Source organism: Vombatus ursinus, unplaced genomic scaffold, assembly GCF_900497805.2.
Source record: "Vombatus ursinus unplaced genomic scaffold, bare-nosed wombat genome assembly UNPS02014773.1, whole genome shotgun sequence".
Lineage (NCBI taxonomy): Eukaryota > Metazoa > Chordata > Mammalia > Diprotodontia > Vombatidae > Vombatus > Vombatus ursinus.
Window position 1 is genome coordinate 32,681,401 of NW_020954551.1, and position 10,621 is coordinate 32,692,021.

At 43.0% G+C, this 10,621-nt stretch overlaps 1 protein-coding gene across 1 annotated transcript in view; it reads left to right on the forward strand.

Moving 5' to 3' along the window:
* The first annotated feature begins 588 nt into the window (after window positions 1-588).
* CAV3 (caveolin 3) overlaps window positions 589-10,621 on the forward strand; it is a 23,213-nt gene continuing 13,180 nt past the window's right edge. Inside the window, exon 1 of the mRNA XM_027864081.1 lies at window positions 589-797. Within this exon, the coding sequence (XP_027719882.1) occupies window positions 687-797 (111 nt within the window). The 5' untranslated portion in view covers window positions 589-686. The remainder of the gene's footprint in view (window positions 798-10,621) is intronic.

Sequence of the window (10,621 nt, forward strand, 5' to 3'; positions counted from 1 at the left end):
TCATGATTCTGACTCACTCTGCACACCATGTGTGCCTCAATATCTACATAAGCACATGAACACATATGTGTGTACATACACATACCCAACTTTTGCAGGCAACCTCATGGCTCCTCAGATAACTGAACTGCCTGACTCCCGCCCCCAACTCGAGAGCTGTATAGTGAGACCTGACCCAGCAAAACACACAGCTCCCCACACCAGACCTAGCTTATCCCTGAAGGCTCAGTTACCAAAGGGGGGAAAGCAATAGCTCGAAAGCCCCAAAATCATCTCCCCTTCCATTAGTCAGCAGTTCTAGGGGGGTCCAGTTCCCTAAGGGCTCCCATGTGCCCCTACTCCCGTAATGCATTTCCATGTTGTTGGCACCAAGAAGAATGTTAGACACCAAAAATACTGCTGTCTTGTATGAAGGCTGGTCTCCCAACAAGCCCCTTTAAGGAGTGGTTGGCCCGTGTGAGTTACAATCTTAATTTTAGCTTGGAGACCTGCCATGGTCTGCTTTACCAAAAGGAGTGGATGAAGGTATGTGAGACAGCTGTCCCCCCGGCATGTGGGGTGGAGCTTATTTCACAGTCAGAGAGTACAAATCTGGGAACACTGAATTTACCACTTCCCTCAAGGGTATTCCCCCCCCCCATCCAAAAGGATTTGGGGCTTTTCTCAGGCAAAACGGGAGTGTTACCATGGCTGAAGGACAGACGGACCTGGAAGCCAGAATCATCCAGGACATACACAGTAAAGAGATTGATTTGGTGAACCGAGACCCAAAGCATATTAATGAAGATGTGGTCAAGGTAGGAGTGCGATCCTTTTGCTTTGGCCCTGGAATTGTCCCAGTCCCAGCCCAGGGTGCCCCAGAGTGTCTGTTTTGTTAAGTGGAGGGCCATGTGCAATCTGGGATGGGGAATATTTCATTTCAGGCAGAGATAAGCTCTTGGAAAGCCTCATTATAACTGTGCACCTGTGTCCTGAACTTCCCCTTAACCAACTCCCAAACGCTTAGCATGAAATAATTAGAAGAAAAGTCACTGAAGATGTTCCAGAATATTAAGAGTGAAGCAGGAATGAAAGAGAATCAAGAAAATACACTGGCTTTACTTGGATACAAGCGTTGGGAGATATGCTTGTTTCCAGCCTTGGCAGAATTAAAGTAAAGACATAGAATATTAGAACTCATTTAGCCCCTGCCTATCATTTTGCTGAGAAGGAATCTGAGAGCCAGAGTAGAGGAGTGATTTGCCCCAATTTGAGAATGTCTTCTACATAAGGATGATGGAAGACAGTGAGTGGGAACTTCATGCATGTCCTGGGGAAGCCACAGCCAAAGGACCACAGCCCCTGACCCTATGGCACTCACTCCTCCAGCCCGCCTAGCCATCGCATCTCAAAGACACCTTCTATGTGCCAGGCCACGGGGGTGACATGTCATTCTCAAGTGAACTGTTCCACAGACTGCTCCCCCTGCCACACTCAGAGCAGCTGGCATCTTCAGGGCACAGCCCAGGGCCCCTGAAGGGAAATTTACAGCTCTCAGGATTTTCAAGTGAGGGAAGGGGGAGGCCTATAATAAACCCAGAGAAAACTCCCATAGAATCATAGAATTTAGAGATAGAAAGGACCTTTGAGATCAACCTGGTTCAGCCCTATCATATTATGGATGAGAACCCTGAGACCCAGAGAAAGAAAGGCACCAGCCTCCAATAACACGGGCAGTAAGGAGCAGAGTCAAAGTAACTTTTACTTTTCATTGGGCATCATAGGACAAAAGGTGAAGAGAAGGCAGAATCTAGGTTCATTCTGTTCTAGGTTCTTCAACCCAAAATTTCATTGTTGAGAGGCATTTTTGTATAATGGAAAGTCCACTGGACATGAAGTCAGAAGGACTGAATTTGAACCCTGGCTTTGCCACTTACTAGCGAAGTGAGTAGGTCAGGCGTTTCACCTCCCTAGTTTCTGCATGTGTAAAACGGTGATAGCAGCTGCCTACTTTGCAACGGTGTTGGGAAGAAAGGGTTTTGAAAAGGGCATTCAAAAGAAGACCTGTTATTATTACATGATCACAGGATTGAGAGCTAAAAGAGGCCTTAGAATGCGTCTCATTCAGCCTCCTCCTTTTATAGATATAACTAGCCTGTGTTCTAGCTCGCTATACAAAATCTTAGATTTTTGCTCAGTTTGTGGGGAATTTTCAATAACAATCATCTGCCTCTTTTATTTGGTCCTCACCCCCTCAGAAAACTGGGTATGGATCAATGAAAAGAACCTCACCTCAGAGGATCTGCCTCTGCTGCTCAACCCCTGTGTGAACCTGGATAAATCATTTTACTCCCTAAAACTCAGAGTCTTCATCTGTAGAAGAAATGGGGTGGACTAGATGCCCTCTGAAGTGCCTTTCAGACCTAGACCTATGATCCTATGGAATTCAACTCAGGTCTGGTCTCCCCATACTAACAGAGCCAGGCAAAGAGCATCATAAAAACTGAAAAGCATTTAACTGGGACAGGAATGAACAGTAAAACAAGAGAAAACAATCTCAGCATAGATTTACTGAATGAGGACAATTGCATATCCCCACCACCCCACGGTAGTCTGAAATGATGAGCTCCTCCAAGACACACAGTTCCAAGACGGGAGGCATGGGGAAGGTTTCTCTCTGCAAGCAGAATGAATGATCGGTGTCTCCAGTGCAGGCAGGGTTAGACTCTGCTGGGCAACAATCTCCTTGCAGCGTCTGCTGCTGGCAATCTGGGTGCTCACTGAGTGGATCCCATTCTCCATGAGTTCCCGGGGTGTCTCCCCAACTCATGTGGCCCCATCCCCACCGAAATCTCCATTGTTCCCCTGTGTTCTGGCTGTCCTTCCTCAATCCACTGACACAACTAACCTGTGCTATGGCTGCGCATACCTCATGCTAATTAAAATTCTGCTTCTTCCAGTAAGCATTCATTCTCTGAGCTCAGGTATCCTAGGACGTGTAGTCTCAGTGAATCGAATCGTAGATATCAGAGCCAGAAGCCATCTAGTTCAGCCTTGCCCCCTCCTTATTTTGTGCAGAAGAAACTTGAGGCCTAAAGAGGCTTCCCCATGGTGAGTTGTATTATAAACTCCAAATCCAGCATTCTTTTTCAGCAGCACACTACCCCTTAGGGGAAGTGACTTACCCAATCACCAAGATTTGAACCAGAGGTGTACTGGTAAATGTTTAACAATCAGCTGGGTGGGGGCAGGAGGCAGTACATATGCAGGACAGACTTTTAAATTTAATCTGTATTAACATTTTCTCCATCGCTTGCCTAAGAGTAGAAATCAACAAAACATATATATAGATATGTGCATTATGTATGTATGTATGCATGTGTGTATATGTAAAATGTATATATGTATGCCTATACATGCACATATATGTATGTATACTTGTATGCATGTGTGTATTCATATAGGTGTGTGTTTATAGCCTGTATGTATACAGATAAACATTTGTGTGTACACCCATACATATACACATATATGTGTGTGTGCATATACACATATGTGTGTGCATATACACATATGTGTGTGCATATACACATATGTGTGTGCATATACACATATATGTGCGTGTGCATATACACATATATGTGTGTGTGCATATACATATGGGTAGCTAGATGGTACAGTAGATATAGTTACCAGGCCTGGAGTCAGGAAGACTTATATTCATGAATTCAAATCTGGCCTCAGACACTTACTAGCTGTGTGACCCTGAGCAAGTCATTTCACCCTGTTTTCCCTCAGTTTCTGCATATGTAAAATGAGCTGGAGAAGAGAATGGCAAACCACTTCAGTATCTCTACCAAGAAAACCCAAAATGGGGTCACAAAGAGTCAGACACAATTGAAAAATGACTCAGCAAATATATACATGTATTTCAAGTCTTTTAGACACCATCATAGGGAACTATGCTTATCTGAAGAGGTTAATGGGATAGCTCTAAATTTTTGCCTTTTATAATGCTGCTCTTCAGAGGACCCCGCCGGTGCCCCCAGAAATACCAGCTGCCATCAGGGCAGGGCTGCCATCCATGCACACAAAGTAGGGCTACTTCCACCATGTGGTGTTAGGGGCACCCAGGATTCCCCTTCCTCACCCACCAGCTGGTCACAATACCCGAAATATCACCACTAGAAGATATCCCTTTGGGTTCAACATTGCCTTCACCCTGAGAATCTCTTTTATGGAAGCCATTTCCCTGGGAGGAGGATATATTAAATCTGCTCACATCAAAGGTGAAGGTTCTCTCCTCCAATGGCTTCCCTTCTGACATGAGAGCAGAGCAGCCAGCGAAGAGGAAGCACTTAGAGTCCTGTAAGAATCACGGAACTTGGAGTCTAAAGCCCTGGCTTCAAATCCTGAGCCTGCTACCTGAAATCAAGTCAGCTATCACTTTGATCCTCAATCTATTTATAAAATGTATTGAATGAATGAATGAGTGAGCGAAAAACGAAAGAAAAGGGCTTTATTAAGTGCTTATTTTGTGGAAAACATTGCCCAAAGTTATGGAAATAGAAACGGAAAGGACAGTCCTCCCCCTCTAGGGGCTCACGTTCTAAAGAAGACAACACATAGAAGAGGCTTTGGCTACAGGGCAGATGGAAAGCCTCCATGGTCCTTAAAGGTCAGCAGCAAAGCAGATGCTAATAATGCCTCTTCTATAATGGCATTTCCACTGATAAAATCATATTACTTTCTGATGTCCAACCACCGGGCAATGGCAAGGGCTTTGGAAGAGAGCACTTTCTCTTCTGGATCTTCAGTAGCTGCCAGGTCTCATCACCACTAAGACTGCTTCCCAGGATGATGTTTATGAAGGCTGGGCTGGATGCAGGAATGGTGGTTTTGATGGCTGGGGGTGGGATTAGAGGGGAGGGGGATGCTACCACTCAGGGGGCTCTTGGGATTGCCCACCAGTTGGTCAGCAGTTAGCATTGCTGTAAGGAAGATGGGTCCCTTTTTCAAGATTTTTCCACTCAGAGTCAATGTCAAGACAGTCAGTACCAGGGAGGGTTTTATATGGGATTGGATTTAGTTAAAAATCCAAAAGCATCAATAATTTTTAATATCACATGCTATTTAAGGTCCCTTACAGTGCTAAAGTCCATGGTCCTAGCAAGTGAGAAGAGAATGTGACAGGGAATCAATGGGAGGCAGGATAGTATAGTGGACAGGGCACTGACTGGAGTCAGAGGGCCTGGGTTTGATGTGGACTTGGTCCCCTTGAACCTCAGTTTCCTCCTCTGTAGAAAGAGGGGGTTGAACTAGAAGGTGTCTGGGGTCCCTTTAAGATCTAGACCTATGAGGTGGAAAGCTCTGTCTCTAGTCCTGCCTCTGTGGGTCAGTTGTCTCAATTCCTCCCCCAACCATGGCTTCATCCCTGTCATCAGGGCCCCAGATCAGGGGATCTCCAAAGCCCCTCCCAGCTTTGAGGTTCTATAAGGATGAATCTGTGTGTGTGGATTTCTCTTCACACTTACCAATCACATACAATGTGCAGCTGCCAGGTGGCACAGCAGGGAGAGCTCTGGACTTGGAGTCAGGAAGACTTGGTCCCAGTCCTGCCTCAGAAACTTACTGTGCAGCCCTAGGCAAGTCTCAACCTAGCTCCACCTGAGTTTCCTCACCTGTAAAATGTGGATCATAAAATGCCTATTTCATAGAGTTGTTTTGAAGATCAAACAAGTTAATGCACATAAAGCACTTTGCAAACATTTAAATGCTATTTAAATGCTAACTATACTATGAAATCAAAGTTGGAGACCTATAGTCTGTGAATAACATTTCACGTGTTTGGCATGATAAGTGGTTCTGGAGCTGTAGAGAGTAGTATAATAACCTAAGAGTAGAATATAATATAATTAATATAGTATAGAATAGTATAATATAGTGTAATAACCTAATGGGGCTGTTGGGTGGCACCATAGCGCATAGAGCACTGGGCTTGGAGTCAGGAAGACCTGAGTTCAAAACCAGCCTTAAGATACTTACTAGCTGTATGACCCTGGGCAAGTCACTTAACTCTACTTGCCTCAGTTTCCTCATCTGTAAATGAGCTGGAGAAGGAAATGGCCAACTGCTCTAATATTTCTGCCAAGAAAACCCCAAACGGGGTCATGGAGAGTCAGACACAACTGAAATGACTGAGGAAAAGCAACAACAACCTCACCCTTTATTATGGCAGAATGTCAGACCTGGAAGGGACTTCAGCAGTCATTCATTCAAACCAATACCTGAATAATAATCCTCTCTCTAACAGAGCCCACATGTGGTCATGAAGTCTATGCCTTATGGCCTCCCACGAGGACGAAGCCACTAATGCCCATGCCTGTCCATTCTACTTTAGGGTAGTGTGAATTATTCAGGTTTTCCCTTACATCAAGCCTAAATGTGTCTGTCTACAACTTCCACCAATTGATCCTAGTTCTGGATTCCGGGGTCAAAAAGGACAAGACCAATCCGTCTTCCCATTGAGTGGTCTTCAGCTGCCCAAAGATAGCTCTCTCCTTTGCTCTCTTCTCCAAGCTGAAAAGTCCCAGTTCCTTCAAATGATATGACAATCATCATAATGATAATGATAACAATAGTAATTAATAATAGTCCAGATGGTATTTATATAATAGTAACTAATTTACATGTTAATCACAATATATTATAAAATATAATAGTAATTCAATAATGGCATAAATAATTAGTAATCATATGATTCCTACTATGTGCCATGCACTGTACTTAGTGCATTACACATATCTGATGTGGTCTTTACAAAAACCTTAGAAGGCAGGTACTATCATTATCCCCAATTTACAGCTGAGGAAACTAAGGCAAACAGCAGTTAAGTGACACCATATTATATCCCATAGGAGCTGGATCCTTGTATCATCAAAGATATCAAAGCTTACAGGGGAAAAAGGGAGAGGCAAATGTTCTTCCTATTTTTCAATACCTTCTGGATGAGGTGGTAGAAAAAGACAAAGGATATAAAGTCAGAACACCTAAGTTTCAATCTCAGATCTGCTACTCATTACATCTATGACACTGAGCAAGCACACAACAACCAGGATTTTGTAGTTGTTCAGTTATTTTCACTTGTGTCTAACTCATTGAGATCCCTGATACTGGAGTGGTTTGCCATTTCCTTCTGTAGCTCATTTTACAGATGAGGAAATTGAGGCAAACCGTTAAGTGACCCTGCGGTCACACAGCTAGTAAGTGTCTAAGGCCAGATTTGAACTCAGAAGATGAGTCTTTTTGACACCAGGCCCAGCACTCTAACCATTATATCACCTAGTTGCCCCCAATCAGCATTTATTAAGTACCTATTGTGTACTTAGCACTGAGCTGGGCAAAGTTTAGATAACACACAGTCCTTGCCTTGAAAGAGTTGCATTATGGGGTCTTTAAGGTCCCTAAATCCAATGATGGACAATAATCATATTTCATTCTTCTCCCCCTACCAGAATAATAACATCCCCCATTTTACAAAGGTACAAAGGAGAAAAAGCAGACAGGTTTAGTGGAAAGAATGTCTAAATAGGTGTTAGACTTGGGATCCTGTTAGCCCTGGCTCTCTCACTGTCTCACCATGTGAGGCAGCTTCCTCGGCAGTCAATGACGAAAGGAAACTCAAAAATCTCTAAATTCTCTTTCCCCCATAACATTCTAGAGCACAAGACTTAGAATCCAGAGATCTGAGTTTGAATCTTAGCTCTCATACTTAGGATCACAGATTTGGAGCTGGAAGAGACCTTGGAAGTTATCACATCAAAACACTTTATTCTATAAATTAGGAAACTCAGGACCAGAGGTTAAGTGATTGGCCCAAGGTCTCACAGGTATCAGAGTGGTGCCTCGAACTTAAGCCCTACTGGCTCCAAGTCCAAATTAGATATGTGACTATGGGCAAGTCACTTCACCTTTGACCTTAAGGAAGAGGAAGAAACTACACTGGGAGGGAAGGAGTAAGGGGGGCCAAGTGACCTGCCCAATGTCATTTGGTAAAGTGTCAGAGTCAGAACTAGAACCTGGTTCCTGACTCTTTGGCCAATGCTTTCCACACTTTCCCTCAACAAAACTGTTGTTAGACCAGGGGTTCCCATTGACTTGTTGGATGTTGGTCTAATGAGTTTGTGCTAAAATTATTTAAGCTGCCTTAAGCAGTAAATAACCACAGAATATTGTGAGTAGAATATTAAATTACCCGAAGGGTTCACAATACATCTTTTCTGTTGCTCTTGAAAGGAATTGGAAGAACAAAAACACTGAGAACAGAGTTAGACCAATGACAAAGCCGATGCTTATATTTACAGTTTCCATAAATTTTGGGTTCCTCTTCTGTAAAATGGGGTTAACAATGCTCATGCTACCTCCGTCACAGGAAAGATTCCCCCCAGTCAGCTGCTGGTCCTCCACCCACAAATTATATCATCTATATTTATGTGGTTGGATGTTGTTCCACACCATTAGACTGCAAGCTCTTTGAAGGCAGGGGGTGTTTCATTTGTGTCTTTGTTTCCTTGGCACCTAACACAAGGTCTGACCCAGAGTACTTAATTATAAATGCTTGTTGAATGAATTTATAAACTTCAAAGCACTATACAAATGTGATCGATTGTCAGAGCCAGGGGGCTGAACCATGCCTTGTAAAATAAACCAGATAGAATGCTATCCTTGAAGAAAGAAAACATAGCTCGGCTTCCAAAGCTTAATAGCTGTGCAATCATGGACACATGAGTCTCAGCTTCCTTATCTCTAAAATGGGGATGATAATACTTGTGTGGTGGTTAATATGACAAGGTTGCTTTGCAAGCTTTGAAGGGCCGGAGAAAAGTGAGTTGTTATTATTCCTACTGTTGGAATTGGTTGTAAAAGTTCCAAAGACAGGTTTAAAAAAAAAAAAGATGGATTTGGTCAGAACTGAAGATCTTGCTGCCTGTTCAGTTGTCCATGAAGCTCATTCATTCATTTAGCTGAAAGACGCCAGTGATCTTCCATAAAAGCTGGCCTCATAAGCCCCACTTCCCTGTTGCTGGGGGATCCTCCTCAGCTTAGGATTCCGCTGACATGTTCAGGGTTGCTTTGTCTACAGCCGAGGGACCATCAGTAAACACAAAGAGAAATTAAACCCTCATGAGTCTAAGCTTCCTGACCTGGGCTTTTTTCAGAATCTCCCTGACTGTGTCTGAGAAAGGAAATAGTTGTCAGTACAATACAGGAAAATTTCCTATTTTCAAAGAGGAGAAAAGGTAGTAGACCCATGGACAATGGGGAGAAGATGCCTTAGGAACAGACTTAGAGATCACAGAATACTTGACTTTAAAATCATCTTGTCCAAGCTCTTCATTTGACAAAAGAGGAAACTGAGGCTCAGAGAAGTGATTTAAGCAATGAGTTACCCTCCAGTCACATCATATTCTCTAAACTTGAGCCAACTTTTCTCTGAACTCTGTACGTACTTGCAGAAAATAGTGTGTCCCTAACACTTGGAAGTATGTTTTTGCTAAGAACCAACTGTTCTTAGAATACTACATACCATTTTCTAAAATCTAATTAACTGTGAATAGTTAATCAATATGGAGGAGCACACAAGATGGGGGCTTATGAACCAGAAATGCCCCAGCCCCTGAAGGTTATCTAATGGTACCAACCTGAAGGGAGAAGGAGTGAGTTGCCCAATCACCCTCTGGGGACCCCAACCTTCCAGTACCATTTGGGGTTGGGGGAAGGGGAGGCACGATACAAGAAGATCATCTATTTAGAGCCAGAAGAGAACTTAGTGATCATATAGTCCAATCCTCTCACTTTAGAGGTGAGAAAACTGAGTCCCAGAGAGATGGATGGGGTGGCTTGATTGAAATGACATAGCTATTAAGTTAAAGAACCAGGATTGATAAATCTTCTGACGGTAAATTTCTACTTGTCCAAAAGCACACAGCAAAGTGTGACCCCACAAGGTTTCCAGGGTCTCCCACTTGGTATTTCTGGGCTCCTTTTCTCCTTTTTCAGTACTTGTTAGACACAGCCCATTGTTACAACCTGGAAAGAAGAGCTGTCAATTCAAGAATCATTCATGAAGTGCCCATGATGTGTCAGGAACTGTGTTGGGTGCTACAAGATGGAGAGATAAAGCAGGAAATAGTCCATGTACACATATAAGTAAATACAAAGTATATAAAAAGTAAATACACAATAATTCAGTGGGGATGCTAGAAAATGGGGATGATCAAGAAAGAAGCTGCACTTAAACTGAGTTTTGAAGAAAGATTAGGGATTCTAAGAGGTAGAAGTGAGGATCATCACCTTTAAAAGAGTGTATGTCTGCGTATGGATGGGGTCTCCATTTCCCTCTCTCCTACACACTTAATAATATAGTTAAAACCAGAATAATCAATCAACTAGCATTTATTAAGGGCCTACTATGTGCCAAACTGGGCTAGGTGCTGGGGATGCATAAAGAAATAGATTAATAGATGAATGAATGAATAGATAGATAGATGGCTGGATAGATAGAGATAGATGATAGATAGATAGATAGATAGATAGATAGATAGATAGATAGATAGATAGATAGATAGATAGATAGATAGAT